The 23,514-nt window shown below is 36.3% G+C and overlaps 2 protein-coding genes, 1 long non-coding RNA gene and 3 other non-coding genes across 7 annotated transcripts; 2 read left to right on the top strand and 4 right to left on the bottom strand.

Moving 5' to 3' along the window:
- Positions 1 to 5,850: 5,850 nt before the first annotated feature.
- On the bottom strand, positions 5,851 to 7,251 carry LOC107477121 (uncharacterized). The gene is made up of 2 exons (XR_001589735.3): positions 7,221 to 7,251; positions 5,851 to 6,978 (listed from the first exon to the last, which is right to left on the bottom strand). It is a non-coding gene; the product is annotated as an uncharacterized LOC107477121 (long non-coding RNA).
- LOC127745937 (small nucleolar RNA SNORD34) lies at positions 5,883 to 5,971 on the bottom strand. The gene has a single exon (XR_008007561.1). It is a non-coding gene; the product is annotated as a small nucleolar RNA SNORD34 (small nucleolar RNA).
- Positions 6,669 to 6,771, bottom strand: LOC127746169 (small nucleolar RNA R30/Z108). Its single transcript, XR_008007788.1, has one exon. It is a non-coding gene; the product is annotated as a small nucleolar RNA R30/Z108 (small nucleolar RNA).
- Positions 6,859 to 6,968, bottom strand: LOC127745957 (small nucleolar RNA Z107/R87). Its single transcript, XR_008007581.1, has one exon. It is a non-coding gene; the product is annotated as a small nucleolar RNA Z107/R87 (small nucleolar RNA).
- A 226-nt stretch (positions 7,252 to 7,477) lies between the features above and the next one.
- On the top strand, positions 7,478 to 11,573 carry LOC107477030 (uncharacterized). Its single transcript, XM_021137419.2, has 11 exons — positions 7,478 to 7,684; positions 7,774 to 7,865; positions 8,047 to 8,155; positions 8,323 to 8,421; positions 8,521 to 8,586; positions 8,668 to 8,784; positions 9,950 to 10,024; positions 10,318 to 10,420; positions 10,700 to 10,747; positions 10,891 to 11,012; positions 11,147 to 11,573. The coding sequence occupies exons 1-11, from the start codon at positions 7,601 to 7,603 to the stop codon at positions 11,243 to 11,245; spliced, it is 1,014 nt and encodes a 337-aa protein (XP_020993078.2). The 5' UTR covers positions 7,478 to 7,600; the 3' UTR covers positions 11,246 to 11,573.
- A 6,108-nt stretch (positions 11,574 to 17,681) lies between these two features.
- On the top strand, positions 17,682 to 23,277 carry LOC107476635 (coatomer subunit alpha-2). Of its 2 annotated transcripts, none has more exons than XM_016096483.3 (4): positions 17,682 to 17,869; positions 18,196 to 18,445; positions 19,179 to 19,673; positions 19,982 to 23,277. In XM_016096483.3, the coding sequence occupies exons 2-4, from the start codon at positions 18,238 to 18,240 to the stop codon at positions 22,933 to 22,935; spliced, it is 3,657 nt and encodes a 1,218-aa protein (XP_015951969.1). In that variant the 5' UTR covers positions 17,682 to 17,869; positions 18,196 to 18,237; the 3' UTR covers positions 22,936 to 23,277. The 2 variants fall into 2 exon arrangements, with proteins under 2 accessions (XP_015951969.1, XP_052114603.1); XM_052258643.1 differs by having other exon boundaries at positions 18,175 to 18,445.
- Positions 23,278 to 23,514: the final 237 nt, after the last annotated feature.

The raw sequence follows: 23,514 nt of genomic DNA, 5'->3' as shown, positions 1-23,514 counted from the left end.
ATATTTCCATGAACAACAAGTGAACTTCAGTGTATACTCCAAGATCTGATAGATCTGTACCAACGTATCCACACTACTCATAAAGGGAGGATAATAAACCACTACAAAAGAAGAGAAAATACACCACATAGGGATATTAGAAAACAGAAATTAAACAAAGAAAATTGAAAGAAACCAAAAAAAGAAAAAAGAGAGAGAATAGAGTAAAAAAAAAGGAGAAGAGAGGGGAAAAGAGGGGGGGAGGGAGGCCACCACCTTACCAAGATAGCGGTGGCGGCGGCAGCCTCCCTCTTGGAGGCCACAAGAGTAAAAAGGCTTCAACCCTAGCAGAGAAAAGAGAGTGCTTTTTTTTGTTGGCGTCTTTTTTTTTTTAGTTTAAATAACTACTAAACCCTAAACCCTAACACTAACAACTAATTAATGAGACGCAACTTACGAATTTCATTAGTTAATGATTTCCACTATAATCTTTCCCTTTGTAAAAATGGGAATATGATTTTAAAGGGATGTAACATAATATGTAAGGTAAAAACTTATGTGTAATTAAGTTTATGTAAAATTGATAGTTGAAAGTTGTTAAATAATTTGATTAAATTTTTATTTAAAAATTTTTAGCTATCAATTTTACGTGAAGTTGACTGTACATGAGTTTTTATTAATATATAATGATAAAAGTTTTTTCAATTAATATTCACTCAATTTTGTTTCTTTTTTTTTTAATCTCATATTACCTGAAAAAAACTGTGCCTAAATTTTGTGTTGGCTAATAGTTGATTCTTGATTGCAAATAAATGAGCTTCCTATAATTGAATAGATGAAATAAGGAAAAAAATACCTAATTCTATACTATTTGTAGCAAATTATATTTATATAATAGGTTGATGCTTTTTCTAGACAATGCTTTTATAGATAGTACATAAAGAATGATACATTATTGGTTTACATCTTTATACTCATGATTTTTCATGACTTACATAATATTTTCTCTTTTTTCTTTTCTAGTGCCCGATGTTGTAGGTAAACATGTGCCTAGCGTGGCATGTGATAAAGCAAAATTAAGAGGTTATTTTGAACAAACAAACAAAAAGGCAAAGCCAGAGAAGCCCCAACAAGGTGCCTCTCTAAAAGAAGTTTGTAATCTAAATTTGAAATATCTTCCCCTAGTATAAATAATATCCGAAAGATGCTATTGAAAATGTCCCAGCGTAATGCTCACGTGTTTTTTGCTCTATTATGACGTTCTAAACCATCAACCATTATAAATGCGAAAAATTTTCAAGTGCACCAGTATATCCATGTTTCGATAATTTTTAACCATTAATTTTAATTATAAAGATCAACGATTAAAAATTATTGAAATATTAATATAAGATACACTTAAAACTTTTTCAATAAATGCTTTACATATCGGTCCCCGTACCCTTGAACTCTCATCTAGTCTAATTTTTATGCACACTAGTCTAATATTTGTTATGCACACTTAATTTAAATCCCTTTCCTAATCAACACTTAATCAAATGTTCTAATTATATAGATTAGAAGTGGATATGAGATTGGGTGAAATTGGATTTGTCTTGATTTGGACTTAATTCTACATAATAATTGGGTATATTTTTGAGATTGTTATCCGACTCTAAATTTAGTAAATTTAGTAAAATCACACTATTTACGGGCCATACTAAAATTATGTCTCGACCGAGTGAAACCTGGATCTTGATAAATTGTCAAAAAATTATGAACTACTCATTTGTAAAGAAAAAAAATATTTGTTACTGACAAGTTGATAATTATACTTGAACTTGAATTTGTTCATAAATTATAATTTCACGTTTTTTTAATCTATTTCCTAATTCAACAAATGTTACTAAAAACAAAACAATAAATTTATAATTAATATAACATAATATTAAAATTAATTTAAAACATATATATCTTTTTTAATTCTCATAAGATGCACATAGACCGGGTGAAGCCAGAATTTATTTTGGCTCGGATTCGACTCTAAATAATAATCGAATTTATTTTTGAGACTCTTATTTAATCTTAAATCCGGTAAAATCATGCCAAATTAATCTAAAAGTATTTGGATTCGGATCGAATTTTCGAACCGGATCGTGTACCCCCTAATATCGTGTACCCCCTAATATAGATGAAGTATTTTCTCCTTTTATAGCTGTTTATGCCTACGTATAATACCTACCTAATTAGAGGCTTCATTTTTATTTATGGAACTTATACAAAAGTTATAACTAATCATTGTATTCATTATTCAAATGTGATCACACTCTTGAAATTGGTTGTGTGGCACGTTCAACGAATTTACGAGACACAAAATGTTGATGCTATTGTTTATACTTTATATAAAATATGGTTATAAATTTAGTGTTGTAACGTTAAAATAATCTTTTTATAAATGAATTAATCTATATTTTTTATTGACTTGATCAGTGTCTCTGTAGATACATACTCTGCAACAAGACCGAAGAACTTCAAGCCACATTAGAACGAGGTATTTTTTGGATATAATCAGAGAGACCATAACAAAATTAATAAAAAAGTAATACACAAAATATTTTTTTAAATTAGTTGAATTTAAATTAAAATCTAACTCTCTAACTGTTGAAAGCATAATAATCTAGATTCAACTAACGAGTTGATATGGTTGGTGTTTATGAAGCTTCCTATAGTTGCGCTTTTAATGGAAGACCTAAAAGGTGATACAATAATATTTTAGTGTTGCTTAGCTTGTTCTGACCAAATACCAATAATATGCTTCCTTTCGGCTTTGATTTCAACTTTTTAGTTGTGCAATTCCTTTCCATTTCAAAACAAATTTCTTAAAATTAAAACGTGGTTGTTGCGGACTTTGTTCTTTACATTTCATCATAATGATAATTGACCAAGGGAACGGCCGCAAATAAGCAAAAAGGAAAAAAAGATGTTCCATTAACAAGAAAATTTTGTATACTTTGTTAACACGTATTTTAGTAATGTTGAATTATAATTTGATATTTTATTTTAATATTATAACTGCTTTTTCTATCTTTAAATTAAATTAAATCAAATAAATGTCTATAAACAACTCAATTTTAATTTTTTAAATAGCATAAATGTAATTAAAATTAGAAAGTACAAGAAAATAAGCGTGGAACACTATTGAAATCGGCCAAACTAAACGACAGAAAATACTTTTTTTGAGACTGGATACGGATTATCTAGTTTGAGAATCTCTGAGACAAGATATTGTAAAAGATATGCCAGTTGTCAGCATAAAACAGGGTTATTTGAAGATAAGAAAGGAACATTGTACTTTTACTCATATAGGTATTGTGTTTGAATCTTATAGTGAAATAATTCCTCACATAGGAATAATTAAGTGTTTACCAAAGTAATTATTTTCTGTAGTCTACCTAGAAATCATCATGGCTATTATTTAGGATCTTATTAATGTGTTACTTTTTTTTAAAAAATAACATAGTAAAATTATTAAAAAATAATTGTTTATATTTTAATAATTTAATATATTAAAAAATAAACAAAATAATTATCATACTATTAAAATATGATCTTAAAATACAAGATGCATAAATTTTATTACTAATGATATAACTTACTTTGTGAAGAGTTGATTTTTTAGGACAGCTAATCATCTAATATAGTTAGCATATTAGAAATAGTTATCATATTAGAGTTTGATTTAAATTGCTACTTCACCTGGCCTTCTTCTAAATGAATAAATAGTGAATTTCAGTACAAGATAAGAAGTGCTTGTGTTGTATGCATTTTAGGACCAACAAATTAAAGTCTCTTAATAATGTGAAAGATATTTGGGAGAGATCATCTCGTAACAAAAATATTCGGTATATTGTAACATACATGTATATTAGTTATCAAGCGCCAATAGTCAGAAAATTACATAGTTCATGTGCTACACGAGTCAATTAAATAAAAAAAAAAAAAACACATTTTGTAGAACTTAAATGGAAGCAGAAAATTGAGACTGCAATTAGAGTGGGCATGGCAGAACACAAGACGGTAGTAGGAAAGGACAAAAAGTAGTGCCTTATGGTCAGTTTCCCACTGCATGTGAACTAGAATAGAGAAAAAGAACAATATATATATTCTATGTGAGAAATAATATTTGTATTCTTTACTGTTTTTTATATAATATAAAAATAATTTTATTTTTATTTTAAATAATAATTGTTCGTATACAAAAAAAAAAGCATATAAAATCAGTTATTCCATATATATAATACACATGTAATGTATGTTTTTAATTTTTAATATTTAATTTGTATCAATTTTACCCCAAATATTAGTTATTAGCTTACTTTGCATGAAAATATATTCCCAGTTTCCCACTAGAAGTTCCCAGATTTAATAGCTAGAAGCTAGGGGACCACATTCTATTTGCACTGCAACTGACACTTTTCATGGGCATGCCCATTTATTGTATGTAAATGAGGTGTTGGGGGGGGACCTTATAGCCACCTTAGCTTTGCCTATAAAATATCTATATATTTCTCATCAATTTAATATTCATTTTTTTGGGATAGAATCAAAATTTAATATTCTTGTAGTTTCCACTTTTGGCAGTTGATGGGCAATGGGCCTTTGTGGAGGGTGAACATGTTAGGTGAAACTTGTAAATCAATTTTGTTTTATTTTATTTTCTTCTTCACTTCATAGCATACCATTCAATTCTTTTTATTCTTGCCTTATGGTCTAAATACATAAATTTTATTGTGTATCATAATTCATAAAAGCGTATAACTTGTAATCTCTCGGTTTATTTTTCTACTACTATCTCAATTATAATCTCTGAATCTCCGTCATTATTCAAATGTATCAATATGCAAAGATATCTTACTGTAACTGTGTAAGCTTTTGTTTTTTGGTCCAAGCACTGTACTTTAATATCAAATGTGTGACAAAACAATAGCCATATTGGGCTCAAGATTTCCCATGTAGAAACATTAAGTCTAACATTATATAAATCAATTCTTGCATCCTGGACTCTCAACTTTCTGCTGGATTAATCCATTGGGGCTAGCTACCATAAAGGTCTAAACTTCCTTCAATGTAAGACCATAAAAAAAGGAACTCTTGGGCTTTGGACCTATAATGTACCCCATAACACCAACGTTCTTAGCTCTCACTCTTATTGTTATAGATTTTGCTAGAGCATAAGGTGAATTGGCACGGAAATCGAAAGTAAAAAGGATTTATGTCCGTAATGTATTTTTGAAAACATTAAAACTTAAAGAGTTAAAAAAAAATCCTTTTTTCTAGAAACACAAACCTTCACACTTTTTATTCATTAATTAGTATTGTATGATTAATTATGAACAAAACAAAGAAATTATGCAGTAAAAATTTCCTGTTGTTTAACATATTTTTCTTTAATGTCTATTAGAATAATTGATGTTCTAGCAGCGAATCATCTATGGGTTATTTGGTGCACATGTAGGATCCAGAAACTTAGCCTTAAACCATGACCTAAGTGAGCGCCGACCAAGCTCAAGCGATGATGAACAATGCTTAAACAGACATTTTTCTTTATATGGGTTGTTTAGAATACCGTGAAAAACATAAAAAAAAAAAACATAAAAAGAGAAATTTCTCTTAATGTTTGCAATTATTAAGATGGTTCAAAGATGACATGAATTTAAACCTATAGGCGCCTTAAGCTACACACAAATAAATCCATCTAAAGCAATTATCAACACTTCCCTAATTTTATGAATCTCATGGTTAATTATTAAATCAATTTCATATGCAGAATTCAATGAAAATTTGTGATCCATGAAACCAAACAATAGTAGTCCTAAGCGATATAATACAAGGTTTTAGGCATTCCAAGCAATGTTATGTGATTTGGAGGTCTCAGATTATTGGTACACATCATAATCTAACTACCGATTAATCAGCCAATGTAGGCAAATTGAACTCATCATCATAGACCTCACCTACATAGTCAAGACGTTGGAAATTGGAACACACTTTCAGTGAAACAATTTATTAAAGGTGAAAACTCTATCGCAGTTGTCTTTGTTGAGTCCCATGAGATGATTTGAAATATTTAACTAAATTGTTAAGACAACTGCACCTTTATGAAGTTAATAATAATTTTCCAAAAACGAGTGGTGCATTAATTACTCAGTAAAGAGAACAAGATTTAAATTCGAGGAAAAGAGGAAGAAAAGATAAGCTTAAGAGATCACTCAATTAGAAAGCAAAGCTGTTTCAAATTGAGATGATGGAATAAAACTCTCATTCTCATCAATCCTAATTACATTACTCGGTTAAATCAATTTATGAATGACAATAAAACTATATAATCTTATATAAAACTACCAAACAATCCTACAACCAGCGACAATAAGCTAACTATGCTTTTCAATTAACATCTCAAACGCCACAAACTTCAAAGTATTTCCGAGTTTTAACAATCTCATGGCTCATAAATCATCCTAGACCCTAAACCCATAAATCTTGTGGAATAAAACCAAATTGACCAGCCAATATAGACAACCATATATTAGCAATTTGCAAAAAGTTTTATGGTTCTATTCTGAAAAAGAAATTGAAGGAAAATGCGAAAAATAAAACAAAAAAATGGAAGAAGACGAGAAAGCAGAACAGTTAAAAGAGGGGAAAAGAGATAACTCAGTGATGGCAAAAGGTTTTTATGGTTCGATTCTGCCAGCAACGTTCCTCAACTACAATTTCAGAAGAGGGAGCTTTTATATCCTCATTGTCAAAACCTCTTTCCCCATTTCAAAATGAAAAAAAAAAAGAATGAAAGAAAATACGGAAAATAAAGCATAGAAAAGAGGAGGAAGAAGTGTAAGAGATCACTCAGGTCAGCGGGGTGGTCGACACGCAAAGCAATCTCAAGAAAGAGAGAAAGCACTGCATTCCGGTCTGTTGAGCTTGAATTTCATGGAGTCATCACCGTGACCTCCCACACATCTTTTATTGAAAAAACAAACCATAAGAAATATTTTCAAATATGAAAAAATAGTAGAATCATGAATCGGTTGTCATCAAGAAATTGTTACACATCTTATATTGAAAAAACAAGCGAGAGAAGAATCGGTAATCAACAAGAAATTGTCACAAAACTAATAATGAAAAAACCAATAAGAATTACAAAGATGATAATACAGTAGAATCATGAATCGGTTTATCAACAAGAAATTGTTAAAAGGTACCTCCTGCCTCCCACTTCCTATTAAGGCTTTCATAAGATCGGTGATGAGTGAAGATAGAGACTGAATTTATAGGAAGCAAATAGGGTTTAAGGGAGATCTTGGGCCTCGGCCCTATGATGTAGGCCCATTAAATTGGGGCTAGAAAGAGGTCTCTGCCTTCTACGTATGCCCATTTAAAATAGGTATTATTGGGCCTCGGTCCGATAATGAACCCAATAGTTTTTTGAAAAAATTCAGAAAATGGCGGTGGCCAGGGAGTTAACGAGTGGTGACAAGTCGCGCACGCACTTCTGGTGAGACTTGAGAGGTGTCTCTCTCTCTCTCCCGCCATTGAAGTAACTTACTGTTATCTGTATCTCACACTAAGAATTAGAATCAAAATGAGGTTGTTGTTCTCTGTCTCCGCTTCTGCTTCTGCTTCTATTTTTCTAAATCCTTCATCTCATCCACTTCATCTTCCCTTTTCCCCTCTCTCTCTCTCTCTCTCTCTCTCTCTCTCTCTCTCTCTCTCTCTCCTTACCTTAATGACGCCATTTCTGTTCTCATAATTTAGGGTTCATTCATCCAACCTTGTAAGTTTCGGATTCTCTCGGAGCAGAGTCTCTGTTTGAGGCTCACAACTTTCCGTTTGAGTTGCAGGAGAAGGTACCGTAACACACAAACACTAGCACTGCTACACATTAATTATCATTATCATTCAGAAGTTGATTTTTAGCTATTATATCATTCTGAAGGTTTATTTAGTGCTAACTCTATAGATTAGAAATTTAAATGAGAATGTTATCAAGAATATTGAATTTGGCGTGTTTGGATCTAAAAAACACAGGGGAACTTTCATATGTGCAGCCAAAAATCAAGAAGCCGAGGATGCTTTCAAGAAGACCGTCGAAATCGATATACTTATAGATATGCTTAGGGAAGCTAATCCTCACCAGGTAAACTATTTCTGTCTTTCATTTTCCTCTTCTTTTATTAGTTATTTGTTTGATTTCTTGATTGTAGCCATATTTTATGGTTCGTGATGCTTGGACTCAAATGTCATGTGTTGATAGATTTTGGATTTTGGTTTTTCAATGATGATATTGTTTTGCATCGTTATCAGCTTCAGAAAATTGTTCTTGAGAATATCCTTGCTTTCAATCCAACCTTCTGGATACGACTTGCGGCAAGGTCTGACACATGCAAGTCCGAGGATGATAAAGTACAATATTAAACTTTTCTGAATATTTCATTATTTGCTTTCTGTGCAAAATTCTTTTATTATACTACATAATTTTGTTTGTTTGTTGTTGAAATGTAGAAAGATTATGAAGAGTTGGCTGCAACTGTTATGAACGTGGTGGATCGCGTGGTTCATAAGACCAAGGTATCCCTTCATCTTCAGTTGGCCAACAATTGTTAACAAGTGATTTGACTTTCTTTCTTGGTATTTCTTCTTGTGTTGCAGGAGAAGATAGAGTCTGCCACTGATGTCCTGAAGGGTGTGCTAAAACCTGTGGTTGACAATGAAGGAGAGATTTCATGGCCTCCAAGAGATCCTCAGGGACTCACACTGATGGAAATGGTGAGTTTTGTTTTGTTTGTCACCTACCCTTTGCTGGCCTCTTTTATTGGAAGGCCTTTCTTATTCATTTTAAATTACACTGTTTTTCTGCACCTATGGATCATTATTAATATTAACGTATCAAGTTTATTAAATTTCATACTATTTGATAATCATTGATGATGGACCCAATCCTATGACATACAAGTAACCACAGCATTGATTGTCTATGCATCTTGGCAAATGATATATAAACTCTAGTTTGTCTACTTCTTAAGGTGTTTTGGCTCTACCATTACTTTCAAGTGGAGTTGACAGCTGGTTAGACTGCAGATAATGTTAGCATGATACTTTCTCTGTAGAGTGCAATTGTAGTGTTTTAGAAATTCAATCCAACGCCTTTTGCCTTAAGTTTAAATTTTTCTGATGAAACATATACATCAAACAATTCATACCATATAAACATTACAGCTGTATTTTATAATGCCTTCATATCTCTTCAATTATTTAGCTGTATAACCAATGATCTATCATTTTGCTTTAAGACTCATGTTACTCAAAATCCCAATGCATCACATAACATATTTGCTTTGTTATAGTGAAGTCTTGGCTCTCTCTATTCACAGAGCGTGTTAGATGATGTTTTTTATTCTCATCAATGAAAATTAACGCTGCAATACAATTTTCACATCAATAATCATTTACTGTAATGTGCGTGAGATCTCCAGAGGCAGAGTATTATTCATCTTCAAGTTTTATGAAAAATGAATTGGACAAGACTTAAAAGAGACCAAATGACTAACAACAATAATGAACATGTTTATGTATAAGTAATTGCTATATATTGTTCTGTAATTCCAGCTGAATTGAATCAAGCATAATATTTATTTGAAAGTGAAAATTTCTCTTAAGAGTTGCATATCTACTATATATAATGGGAATAGGGAGGGATTTGGTACACAAATTTTCGTTCCTAAAATACCATTATATCCATTAAAATACTTTTTGCTAATTTAGGATTTGAACCCAAGACTTCTTGATTAGACTGAAAGATATTTACCAATTTGACTAATGTCACATTTATTATAATTTTATATATTTAATAAGTAAAAAGGTAGATCATAATACACCAGTATTTATCAGCGTTTTTTATTTATCTAATTAAATTTGAAGTTCTAATATTTAGGAGATAAGTCAAAGGGAACAAGAAGGACAGCTAGATGAGGGCTTCCTTGCTGAAGTTAATGCACAACTACGACAAGTGAGTCTTTCTTTTCACTTCTTCTGCATGTATATGTATCCGAAAGAATTTTCAATTGTCAATGGCCGTCAGAATTTTGTATAGTTTAAGTCTTCTTTTCACAACATTTTTTTGAGATTCCTTTGTAGCTTCTAGTTCTAGTAGGATATCTCTTGGGATGTTGCATATATGCTGCTTTTGTTCGGTTTCAAGAGTATCTTATATATGATACATTCATTTATCATTTCTCTGCTGAAATTACATGTGGTATCACTTTGTGAGGCTCAACCATGTATCTTGGTTGTAATATGCAGGCAAAGGAAGATGGTGATAAGCCTGGTCTTGAGGCTATGTTGCAAAAGGTTTTGCAACTTTATGCTTCAACTGTTCTCTCGAGACGAAGTTACGCTATGAAAGGTAATTTTGTATGTGATGTATCCAATGAATGAAATGATGTTTAAAATAGATTATGTACTTGATTCTTAAGTGGTAGATCCGACATTATTTTAACACTTACTAACAAAACCATTCTTATCAGAAAAATATGGCGATCACAAAGCTGATTATGGAAATGAGAGTTGGACATTAAATTTTTGTCATATTTTTGTCTTGGCTTGTTTTCCACATATTCTTGTTGATTGGCATAAATATTAAACTTTTAATCTAATTTTGAAGATTTGTGTATTCTTCTTGCAGGGAGTGAAGTTTTGAAGGATGAACAATTCCTTGAAAATATAATCCAAGGTAATAACACCCATAAACTTTATATTCTGGTGTGTGGGTGCCTGGGTGGTGTGTCTAGTTTGAAATATAGTGTTCTACTATTAATCTGCAAGTGTGGTTACTGGTTACATATATCTTATCAACCGATTTTTGGATCCTTGCAGCTCCTGAAGAAGAATGGAACAATATTTTGATCAAAGGATTGACAATTGGTGCTGGAGATATTTCACCAGAGGAGCTCGATGCTGTCGTCAAGAAACGAATTGAGCGCACTTTAATTAGAACAGTGAGACAACCATGCTTTAAAATTTCGTTATTTTCACCTGTCTTTATCTTCTTTTTGACTGATGTTACTCCTTTTCCATATCGATGCTCTTTATCATCATCATCATCATCACTGCGCACCTCTGGAAAACAAAGGAGGGAGGTTCTTACCAACAGCGGATTTTGACTGAATACCTGAAAGGCATCGAAACCAGAGCAGAAGAGATTGTTCAGGTGCTTCAGGGGAAACCATAATTGCTGACTTGGCAGTGGAATATCTTCAGTGGATCATTGTTTGCGGAGGTCATGAAGCAAGTGCATTGTGAGTTGGAGAAGTTATAGAGGTAGCAATCTACCTACACGGATCAGAATATAACTTGGCTACCATGTTTGGGTTTTGTTCAGCTGGTTACGAATATTGTAGCCAAAAATGGTATATAAAAAAAATGTAGAGAAGAAAACAAAAGAAAGTATTGTTGTGGAGTGTAGAATGTGGAATGTTTATTTGTTAGCAAATTGATATAGAGCTGTAAAGAGACAATTGTTTTGAGAGTATACCAAGCAATACAGAACTTTTTCTTTTTCTTTTGGCAATAATGACTTATGATTTGTTTAATTAAACGTCGGATCTGTCATTGTTACCGATCTATTCAAATACATGATTCAACTATATAGTATTACAGAAAAGAAAAATCCTGGATCTGCCGAGGGGGTCCTTAACTTGTACCTTTATTTCTGAAGGGGGGAAAAAAGTGGAAAAAGAAAAATTCAGTAACTACATTAATTTGGGAGCAAAATTATGTGTTTGCCTCTTTTCCCTGTGTAATGATTTGCCCATGGTAAATTAGTAATACCATTTTAATTTGCACCAGACTTGCTTACAAATTAAGCTAAAAACCACATTTGTTGCGACCGCAAGTTCCAGCTCCCTTAGGCCATAAATTACTATCTCGTGCAAGTAATTAAGTTTTATTTTTTTTATTATTATTATAAGGGTAAATACCCTTTTCGACCCCTGAACATTTTAAAGTAGGACATATCGCACCTTTATCATCCAGAAATCTCTACCCGATCCTCAACCAACGACATAAGTGAACGAATCGACTCCTGTGACCGGTTGCTAACAGGTTACCTGGTTGACGTGTCATGTGGATGCTGAGGTGTCAACTGAATGTGCCACGTGTAAGTAAAATTTGTTGCAGGGACTCAAAATCCCCTCCCTGCAACTCAAACGATGTTGTTGTGTTGGGTTAATATTTCCCCATTCTTGAATGATTGAAAAGGTTTAGGGTTTGCATCTTCTGGCTATCTGAGAGGACCTGCAACGGTGGGCATGGCAAGTGCAAATTCTGGTGCTTCATGGAGTCGCGAGAGAAGATGCGGTGGGGGTGACGAGAGTTGGGGCAGTGGAATGAGTGCCGATGGAAGCATTCTGGAAGGAGCGTCGAGAAGGATGAAGAAGAAATTTGTTTCTCTAGTGTGCAATTGCAGATCATACGCCATTTTGTTCGAATCTAGAACTTCAAAAAACCCTAGGAGGCTTTTCTTTGGTTGTTCCAATTTTAAGGTAAATTTTTTGAAAATCATTTTTGTTTGGGTTGCTGTGTTATTTTGGTAACTTGTTTGAGCTGAACAATATGTATGTTTGATGTAGAACAACAGAGGACATTGCAAATACTTTGCCTGGCTAGATGAGTATGTTGCCTCTTTTTGTATTGATGAGGTGGTACAAGAGGCAGTATCGGACCCAACGAAAAAGATGGAAGAAAGAATTGCAGAGATAGAGAAGAAGATGGATGAGGTCAAAAGCAATGAGATTAACAGTGGTGCTCTTAGCAGATGAAAAGTGTTTGGGCTGATCTTGTTGGGCATTGTAATAGGAAAGGGATGTAGTATAGTAACAGCTGCATAATGTTAATATGCCTTTGACATTGTAAATTTAGTGTTTTGTAATGGATTCAATGTCTGGATGTAGTAAAAGAAAAGAATGTGAAATTATAATGAACTATGTTTCTGGATTAATAAGGTTTGTTTAGTCAGTTATGAGTATTTTCTGCATTTCATGATTTGTGTGTAATTGATTGACAGAATCATGATAAACCAAATTGAAAACATAGTAAAAATGCAACCTTTTCACAAGGGTGAAGCATTGTCATTTCACAAATCCAAGCCATGTGAGGCAAAGTTTCCATCTTGGTAACACAGAAGGTACACCAGACAAAGTTTACAAAATAAAACTCACACACTATGTGAGTCCAAGTAGTTTTCCAAAAAAACATGTCCCTAAACATATGCAGTTTTTAGAATTCTGGTGCAGCAGCCAAAAAAACATAAACAGCAAGACCAACAGATAAGATTCCTAGTTAACTAAGTCTGCTTAGGTGGCCTAAAATTTGGGATTGGAATGAACTTCAATAAGTCTGAAGAGGTTCCTCCACTTGATGCAGCAACAGTTTCCTTGGTGATGGCCTCAAGATTTTCTACTGCAAATGCTGGTTGGTGGCTTGTTTGTGGAGACAGAGGACCTGGTGGCCTAAAGGTCTTCAGCTTGGGCCTGAGTTTGGCACTTGGCTGGGCTGGTGGTGCAGGACTGGGCTAGGATGGTGGTGAGGAGTGGGCTGGGCTGTTGGTGCAAGCCTTGTCTGGGCTGGTGGTGTAGGACTTGGCTGGGCTGGTGGTGCAGGACTTGGTTGGGCTGGTTCACCTTGAGATTGCTATTCAACAACATCCAAAATAATCCAGTTAATAAGAAAAAAAATGAGTAAACAACTTAGACTGCATAGTATACTATAACATATACCACTAGAGGGGCAGATTGAGAAATTGGCATTTCCTCTTGTGGAGCATGTGGCCTCTTGGGCATTTTTTTCTTATGCTTCTTTAGCTTAGCCTATTCGAGGAGTACAACAATAATATGGCAAACCATTCAGCAACAAACATACACACAACCAATGAAGACAGTAAACCTAAAGAACAAAAAGCATAGCAAAGTAAAATTCAGATATCTAACCCTAATTTCCTGTAAAGTAGGGTTCGGCCTCTGATGCATGGGTTTGTTCTGAGATTGGCCAGAAGTACCACCCTGAACAATGAGTTAAGAGTTCAATTAACTTTGGTAGTATTCCATGGCTGCAGAAAGAAAACCAAATTGTGGAAAAAATTATTCCATACCTTGTTAGTTCTCCTCCTTTTTTGTTGCCAGTTAGGATTTTTAGGTGCTCCCTTACATGTTTTGAAGTAGTAGCCAGCCTCTCTGCATTTGCTACAGGTAACCTGGAAGGTCCTTCTAACCTTGCTGCCATCAGTTGGAGCTGGAGGGGTAGCTGATTCCTTTCTCCTCTTAACTGGTCTACCAACAGATCTCACTATTTTCGGTGGATCTGCCTTCAGTTGGTCAGTTGGTTCCTAAAACTCCTCACTGGGTACAGGATTGATACAGATGTCATATGTCTTCCTTATTGCCTCCATAGTGAGAAATGGAGACACGAAGTCTTCAGCTGCTTTTACCCTCACTCTGGATATGGCTGCAACAGCATGAACACAAGGTACACCTACATTACAGAATTTAGCAATTATAACATCTGTCATATCTCAACAACATTTTGTCTAGCCATTTTGTTCATAATATGAACCTGTAACTCCTCACACAGTGTCAGGATTGGTTTCTCCCTAGCCTCCACAATCACTGCATTCCAAGACTCACACATATTGTTTGTCACAGCAGCGTTCTTAGGATAGTAACTGAAAAAAGCCCTACACCATACATTAGGGTCAAACTTACTCATGTACTCCCAAGCTCCATTACTCACAGTTTTCAACCTATCCATAACAGCCTTGAACAGAACTGGAGTTGTGCTCCTAGCTGCTTCCCAAACACAACCCTTAACCTATTTGTCCTTAAACCTCTTTCACAGTTTTTTCACATATGCAGCACACAGTTCCTATGAAATGCATTTGGCATCACCTCTTGAACTGCCCGAACAAGACCCTGCAGCATATGATATCACACATTTAATCTAACAGAAAACTCAACAATACATGATGCTAGCTAGTAATTATGAAACTTACTTTTTGTTGATCAGACATCAAATGCCATCCAAAGAGCATGCTTGACCCGAAATCCTCCTGAAGGCAGGTCAGAAACCATTTCCAATTATCAGTGTTCTCAACCCTGGTTACACAAAATGCAATCACAAAGACATGATTATTTGCATCCTGGGTCACTGCAGAAAGCAATTGGCCTCCATAGTAACCCTTCAGAAAATGCCCATCCAAACCGATGAGAGGCTTGCACCCATTCTTGAAGCCTTTTTTGCAAGCATCAAAACTGATATACAATCTTTGAAACAAGTTTGGCCCTTGTGGCTGGGGTAAGGTGTTCATATGTGCTGTGCTCCCGGGATTACTTTTGTGTATCTCATTCAGATAGTCCCTAAGCTTCCCAAATTGAGCCCCTTCACTGCCCAACACAGTCTCCCTAGCTTGCTTTATTGCTCGTGTAATCATCTTCCGATTCAGTTGAACATTATAGTCTTCTTTCATATGCTGCATTGCCTCCCTAGGTGTCAACTTTGATTGCGTTTTTAGTCTCAGCCCCAATTTCTCAGCCACCCATTTTTTATCAGCAAGGTTGCTGCCATAATCCCAGCCACATGTGTGCTCATTGTGGAATGTCTTGACCTCAAAAGACTTGGTAACCGAGTTCTTCGACACAAAAATCAGCTAAGGACAATCTTCCTCAACACAGGCTGCTCTAACTCTCCCCGGCTCATTTTTTAGGTACATGCAATCCCTTCCATCTTGCACAAAGACATCCTTAAGTGCCCTTTTAAATTGCTCCATAGTTGCAAACTGCATCCCTAGTCTAAACTGCACCTCTCCAAATGTTTTGCCCTCATTAAAATCTGGCCCAGAAGGGCCCCTTTCATCATCAGATGAACTGGAGTCACAAAACCCTCAGACTCGTACTCATAAACAATATCATCACCATCAAGAAATTCCTCACCAGCCTGACTTGCAACCCCCTTTTGCCCCACATTTCCCTCACTAGCTGGGCCTTCCATATTACCTAAACCCGACCCAACACAGCCTCCACTACCTGGGCCTTGGCCCAACCATGAATCTCCACTGCTAGGCCCACTTTTCCTTTTTGTATTTAGAACATGCTTCATCCTCCTCTTACCAGTATATCTCCTGGAGGCCCTTCTCTTTGCCATGGTGTTAGGTGAGCAAGACTTCCCATTTTTCTTCTTTTTAGTTTGTACATCAACAGCCTCCTCAAAACGTCAGTTTCATACCCAGGAGGAGGGGGCTTGTAAGCTTCATCTTCAGCACTCTCGTATGAATCGTAAGAGGAGGAAGAAGATTTTGAAGAATCTGTCACCGCCAAGACGTCCTCATCTTCAGATACCAATTCCTCCTCCACAGGCTCATTGTCAGTTACATCAGGGATATCCACTCCATGCTCAAAGTAAAGGTGGAACTCCTTCAGATTATGCCTCATAGTGAAGTCGCACATATTGTTGATCTCCTTATCACCATAGAGCACATGCAGACCATCCTCGAACTCAATAACAGTTGGGTCGTGCCAGTAGATTTGTTTGTATGTCAAGTACCCCAAACCCTTGAAAAGTTCCTCCAAATCCTTCTTGTTTACGAAATCAATATCTATTGGAGGAAACTTCTCTACCTTCCCGTCTAAGTAATGTAGCTTACCATTAGCTCTAACAAGCTTTTCGCCATGGTTAAACACAGGGATCACAAACACAGACATATGTAACATTTAAAAATAGTTTTACCGTAATGCACAATAATGCCACCAACATTATCATCACTATAACCACTACATACAAATTTCATTACCCGGATTACTCACTACATTTATCAACCACTAGCATTATCAAACCCTAACTAAAAACAGTGTTTCTTCTTAACCACTTTATCCATTAATCATACTAATCATCTCGACGGTAAAGCTCATCACATCACACCCCGCATAGACATGCATGAAAATAACTACATTCTTAACTAACACAATGTGAAAAACGAAAATCTGAACTAACCTTTCACTACGTCTCACACAGTGAACGTCTATGCCCTGCACACGTTCGTCGCAGATTCGATTATCCCACACTTCCGTTCTAGCGTCGTGCAAAGATTCTGGAGGGAAACAATGGTGGAAGATGAAATGTTAGGGCTTTTTAGTGAATGAATGAAAATAAGAGGGAGATTACAGTAAATGTACTTCGAAAGTGAGGGGGAATATTAACCCAACACAACGACGCCGTTTGAGTTGCAGGGAGGTGGTTTTGAGTCCCTGCAACAAATTTTACTTACACATGGCACATTCAGTTGACACCTCAGCATCCACCTGACACGTCAACCAGGTAACCTGTTAGCAACCGGTCACAGGGGTCGATTTGTTCACTTATGTCGTTGGTTGAGGATCGGGTAGAGATTTCTGGATGATAAAGGTGCGATATGTCCCACTTTAAAATGTTCAGGCCGAAAAGGGTATTTACGCTTATTATAAACACACTTACTTGACTAGTGTGTAGTCATAGAGTTATGTGTAACTTTGAGGTTGGTCCAAATGCGCTTTAATTTGCACTGCAGTAAGCAAATAAAATGAATTTTCGAAACTATACAAAAATACAAATAGCCATCAAATATAAATTGGTACTAAATAAAAATTCCATTCCATTCTCTCCATCTCTCTTTTCTCCCCCTTCTTCTTTTGAGAGCTTTGTCTTCGAAAATTAACAGATCTCATCTGAAACAAGATCACTGAATATTCTCTCTCTACATATATATGAGCTCACTTGTGTCGGTGAACTTGATTTTCGATTCATTGATTTCACCGTTCTAATCAGATCTGAGGTAAATTCCATGTTTCATCACTCCCACATTGCATTCCCCGAAAGAATTCAATACAGTAACGATTCCATGCGCTTAGATTCCAATTTTTCTTTCCTTTTTAGTCTGATCTGTAACGAAAATGTGATTATTATGCTGATATTCACATTCTGAGGTTCAATTGCGATGCAAAACATACGCTTTTTGTTCTTTTTTTTTTTCCTCTGTGTGTGTGATTGTGGGAAGTGTTGTTTCGGGATGGGATCAGAATTGAGCTTATGGTTTTGCGAGATTCTTATTCTTTTTGTCTTCGTTTAATCCCGTTTTAGTTTTATTGGATTGTGCTGCAGTGGGCACGAAAGAGTGCTTTGTGATTAAGGGGGAAGAAGAAGATGTTGACCAAGTTCGAGACCAAGAGTAACAGAGTGAAGGGGCTTAGTTTCCACAGCAAGAGGCCCTGGATCCTTGCGAGTCTTCACAGTGGTGTGATCCAACTATGGGATTACCGCATGGGAACCCTCATCGACAGGTTTGACGAGCATGATGGCCCCGTTAGAGGTGTTCATTTCCACAATTCTCAGCCTCTCTTTGTCTCCGGAGGTAACCTCGCCATTTCACAGCCATTGCTTTTTTTGATACGCAAGTGGCCATTGTGTTGTTTGTGCCATTGATTTGTTCTATTGACTGCTTAATACTCTCATTTGTGCATTGATCCCAACTGATCCATTGTTTGTGCATCCGCTACTGTGGATATTCATTGTTAGTCTGCATATATCTATGCAAGGGTAGTCAACTATGGAAACATAATCTAGGTTATGTTGTACTCATCTAAATTATATTAGGATCCACTCAAACATTTCTGCTAGGCAATCTATTTAAGTTTTAGAAAGCGTTTTTGTGTGTGTTTGTGTAGATCTATGGTAATAAATATGATTCTAGTATCCATGCTGATAATCTCATTATCTCTTTGCCTGTTAATCTTTGGTTGCCCCATGGTGTTTATACAATGAGTAGTACGAATGAGGGGTACACTTTGAAATGTTTCGAGATTTGTTTTTGGCTGTAATTTATATTAAAAGGAAATATCTTTGGTGTAATTGAGATTATCTGGATCTGTTAACTTAGTAACTAATCCGTTCTTTTAAACTAAGCTGTGTGCCATTGGTTGGGTTTAAATGTGATTTTTCCTGCACTTATGTTTGTCACTTGATAAAGAAGGGAAAGGAATTTGGTGTATTATGTTGTTAAGAAAAGAAAAAATATTTTGTTACTTGTAGAAGGGGGAGGGTTCATATTATTTGCTGCTTATTCGTGTTTCTTTTTTTTGGGACAGGGGACGATTACAAGATTAAAGTTTGGAACTACAAGCTGCATAGATGTTTGTTCACTCTTCTAGGACACCTTGATTATATTCGCACTGTGCAATTTCATCATGAGAACCCGTGGATTGTGAGTGCCAGTGATGATCAGACTATTCGCATATGGAACTGGCAATCACGAACATGTATATCTGTCCTAACGGGGCATAATCATTATGTTATGTGTGCTTCATTCCATCCAAAAGAAGATATTGTTGTGTCAGCCTCTCTGGATCAGACTGTTCGCGTTTGGGATATTGGTTCTCTCAAAAGGAAGGCTGGGCCTCCTTCAGATGATATATTGCGTTTGAGTCAGATGAACACGGATCTTTTTGGTGGTGTTGATGCAGTTGTTAAATATGTGTTGGAAGGTCATGATCGGGGGGTCAACTGGGCTGCTTTTCATCCTACACTTCCTCTCATTGTCTCTGGAGCTGATGACCGACAAGTGAAACTTTGGAGGATGAATGGTAAAACTGAAGCCTAGTTATTTTCTTTTATGTTGTCCTGAATAACAACCGAGTGGTAGTATTTGTGACTTCCTATTTTACATACATACTATAGTTGAGCTGCCCTAGGCTTTCATATACTATACTCTTGATGCCATTCTGGTTATTAAAAAAATTAGCATATCAATGTTCAGTGCTGGCAGCAAAAATGCATCATAAAATATATTTCTTGTGTGCATTAACTTTTGTAGTAGCTGGTTAACCAAGAAGAGAAAGTATTTGCTGTCGTCTTGCACTTTTCATTAATAAAATTTATGTTTTCTGTTCAGATACTAAGGCATGGGAAGTGGATACTCTGCGTGGGCACATGAATAATGTTTCATGTGTTATGTTCCATGCCAAACAGGACATCATTGTATCAAATTCTGAAGATAAAAGTATTCGAGTATGGGATGCGACAAAGCGCACTGGAATTCAAACCTTCCGGAGAGAGCATGATCGATTTTGGATTCTTGCAACACATCCTGAAATGAATCTGTTGGCTGCTGGTCATGACAGTGGAATGATTGTCTTTAAACTGGAGAGAGAAAGGCCTGCTTTTGCAGTTAGTGGTGATTGTTTGTTCTATGCAAAAGACCGGTTTTTGCGTTACTATGAATTTTCAACACAGAGAGAGACACAAGTTCTTACAATTCGACGACCTGGTTCTTTAACTCTGAATCAAAGTCCGAAGACTCTTTCCTATAGCGCGTCTGAAAATGCAGTTCTTCTCTGTTCAGATGTGGAGGGTGGGTCTTATGAGTTGTATACCATATCCAAGGATGGCGCATTTATTGGTAGGGGCGATATGCAAGAGCCAAAGAAAGGTCTTGGTGGATCAGCTGTCTTTGTGGCTAGGAATAGGTTTGCGGTGCTCGACAAAACCAGCAATCAAGTCCTAGTTAAAAATCTGAAGAATGAGCTTGTTAAAAAGAGCGCTCTGCCAATTGCCACGGATGCCATATTTTATGCTGGAACAGGCAACTTGTTGTGTAGGTCAGAGGATAGGGTTTTTATATTTGATCTTCAGCAGAGGCTTGTTATTGGGGATCTTCAGACCCCTTTTATCAAGTATGTTGTCTGGTCTAATGACATGGAAAGTGTTGCCTTGCTCAGCAAACATGCCATTGTCATTGCAAGCAAGAAGCTTGTTCACCAATGCACCCTCCATGAGACAATCCGCGTGAAAAGTGGAGCATGGGATGAAAATGGCATTTTTATTTACACAACATTAAATCATATCAAGTACTGCCTTCCTAATGGCGATAGCGGGATAATAAAAACACTGGATGTCCCAATATATATCACAAAAGTTGTTGGAAACACCATATTCTGCTTGGGTCGGGATGGGAAAAACAGAGCTATAGCTATTGATGCGACTGAATATATCTTTAAGCTCTCTCTCTTGAAGAAAAGATATGACCATGTTATGAACATGATAAAGAACTCCCAGCTTTGTGGGCAGGCTATGATTGCATATCTACAGCAGAAAGGGTTTCCTGAAGTTGCCCTCCATTTTGTGAAAGATGAGAGAATTCGGTTCAATTTGGCTTTAGAGAGTGGGAACATTCAAATTGCCGTTGCATCAGCCACTGCAATTGATGAGAAAGATCACTGGTATCGATTAGGGGTTGAAGCTCTTCGACAAGGAAATGCTGGTATAGTAGAATATGCATACCAGAGGACCAAAAATTTTGAGAGATTGTCTTTCCTTTATCTCATTACTGGTAATGTGGAGAAACTTGCAAAGATGTTGAAAATTGCCGAAGTCAAGAACGATGTGATGGGCCAGTTTCACAATGCCTTATATATGGGTGATGTCCGAGAGCGTGTTAAGATTTTGGAGAATGTGGGTCATTTGCATCTGGCATACATCACTGCCAAAGTCCATGGACTACATGATGTTGCTGAAAGGCTTGCAGCTGAACTGGGGGATGATCTTCCATCTTTGCCCGAGGGGAAAAAACCATCTCTCTTGATGCCACCATCACCTGTAATAACCAGTGGTGATTGGCCCCTTCTTAGGGTGATGCGAGGCATATTTGAAGGTGGCTTTAGCAATATAGAGAACGATGCTGAAGAAGAAGAGTATGAAGCTGCTGATGGTGATTGGGGAGAGGAGCTTGATATGGTTGATGTGGATGGCATACAAAATGGAGACATCTCTGCAATTTTGGATGATGGAGAGCCGGGTGAAGAGGATGATGGAGAAGGTGGATGGGAGCTGGAAGATCTGGAGCTTCCCCCTGAAGCTGAAACTCCAAAAGCTTCTGGTACTCGATCTTCAGTTTTCGTGGCCCCAACACCTGGTATGCCAGTTAGCCAGATATGGATTCAGAAATCATCTCTTGCAGCTGATCATGCAGCCGCCGGCAATTTTGATACGGCAATGAGGTTACTGAACAGGCAACTTGGAATAAAGAACTTCACTCCCTTGAGATCCATTTTCCTTGATCTTCATACTAGCAGCCACTCCTATCTGCGTGCCTTCTCATCTGCCCCAGTTATATCGCTTGCTGTTGAAAGAGGTTGGAGCGAGTCGTCTAGTCCAAATGTGAGAGGCCCACCTGCACTGCCGTTCAAACTGTCTCAATTAGATGAAAAGCTCAAAGCTGGTTATAAATCAACTACAGCAGGGAAATTCACCGAGGCCCTAAAGACATTTACCAGTATCCTTCATACAATTCCTTTGATTGTCGTTGAGTCGAGGAGGGAAGTTGATGATGTGAAGGAATTGATTATTATAGTCAAAGAATATGTTTTGGGTCTGCAAATGGAGCTAAAGAGAAGGGAAATTAAGGACAATCCAGCTCGTCAGCAGGAGCTTGCCGCATATTTTACCCATTGCAATCTCCAGACACCTCATTTGAGGCTAGCTTTGCTTAATGCAATGACTGTCTGCTACAAGGCAAAGAACCTTGCCACAGCTGCCAACTTTGCGAGGAGGCTGCTCGAGACCAATCCTACTGTCGAAAACCATGCCAAGACAGCACGGCAAGTTCTGGGAGCTGCAGAAAAGAACATGACCGATACCACACAGTTGAATTATGATTTCAGAAACCCATTTGTGGTTTGTGGTGCAACTTATGTGCCAATTTACCGCGGACAGAAGGATGTTTCTTGTCCGTATTGCACTGCACGCTTTGTGCTGAGCCAGGAGGGTCAGCTATGCACTGTGTGTGACCTTGCAGTTGTAGGGGCCGATGCTTCTGGATTGCTCTGTTCTCCTTCCCAGATACGTTGATGAACTCGCTGGAACGGAAGCACTTTGTTCAGTTTTTGTTTCAGGTCAATTTTCAACAACAGATACTAGTCCCTATTGTTCAATTAATATAATTCCTTGTAGAAGCTAAAAGAAGTTGTTTGTGTATGTTTCTTCGTTTCTCTGTCTTATTTTTCATGGTTTTCTTTTTTAATTCTTTTTTACTCTTCGCCAAATATAAGGGGATGATGGAGAAAAAGCCTATCAATATTTTGGGCATGTGAATTTTTCATTCATGTACTCTGCTGAATTAATTTTTAGGTTGAGTTGGATATCGCTACATTTTGAGGCCTTAATAAGTATTATATGTCTATTCAGTATTCATTATTATTTTCTTTTATTTTCATCTTTTCCTCTTTTTTGTTTTTTAGGCTTTGGCATATTTTCATTTGAGGCTTCACCCAAAATCTCCCCCTTGTTGAATTTGATAACAATCAACAATTAGGTGTATATTTTGGGTAGATAACTATTATATTTTCACCAAGAAGTAGGTGTATTTTCACAATTAAAAAAAATACTTAGTTATTGATTATTAGGGTTGTTGTAAACTTGTAATTGATA

Source organism: Arachis duranensis, chromosome 3, assembly GCF_000817695.3.
Source record: "Arachis duranensis cultivar V14167 chromosome 3, aradu.V14167.gnm2.J7QH, whole genome shotgun sequence".
NCBI lineage: Eukaryota > Viridiplantae > Streptophyta > Magnoliopsida > Fabales > Fabaceae > Arachis > Arachis duranensis.
This window is presented reverse-complemented; position numbering and strand designations above follow the sequence as displayed.

What these genes read in the sequence shown, in the direction of transcription:
- LOC107477030 (XM_021137419.2), top strand. Translation starts at nt 7,601, where the DNA reads ATGAGGTTGTTGTTCTCTGTCTCCGCTTCTGCTTCTGCTTCTATTTTT. An exon ending in GGGAAGCTAATCCTCACCAG is followed by an intron (nt 8,156 to 8,322) that starts GTAAACTATTTC and finishes CATCGTTATCAG; the next exon opens with CTTCAGAAAATTGTTCTTGA. An exon ending in ACGAAGTTACGCTATGAAAG is followed by an intron (nt 10,421 to 10,699) that starts GTAATTTTGTAT and finishes TTCTTCTTGCAG; the next exon opens with GGAGTGAAGTTTTGAAGGAT.
- LOC107476635 (XM_016096483.3), top strand. Translation starts at nt 18,238, where the DNA reads ATGTTGACCAAGTTCGAGACCAAGAGTAACAGAGTGAAGGGGCTTAGT. An exon ending in GCCTCTCTTTGTCTCCGGAG is followed by an intron (nt 18,446 to 19,178) that starts GTAACCTCGCCA and finishes TTTTTGGGACAG; the next exon opens with GGGACGATTACAAGATTAAA. An exon ending in GAAACTTTGGAGGATGAATG is followed by an intron (nt 19,674 to 19,981) that starts GTAAAACTGAAG and finishes TTTTCTGTTCAG; the next exon opens with ATACTAAGGCATGGGAAGTG.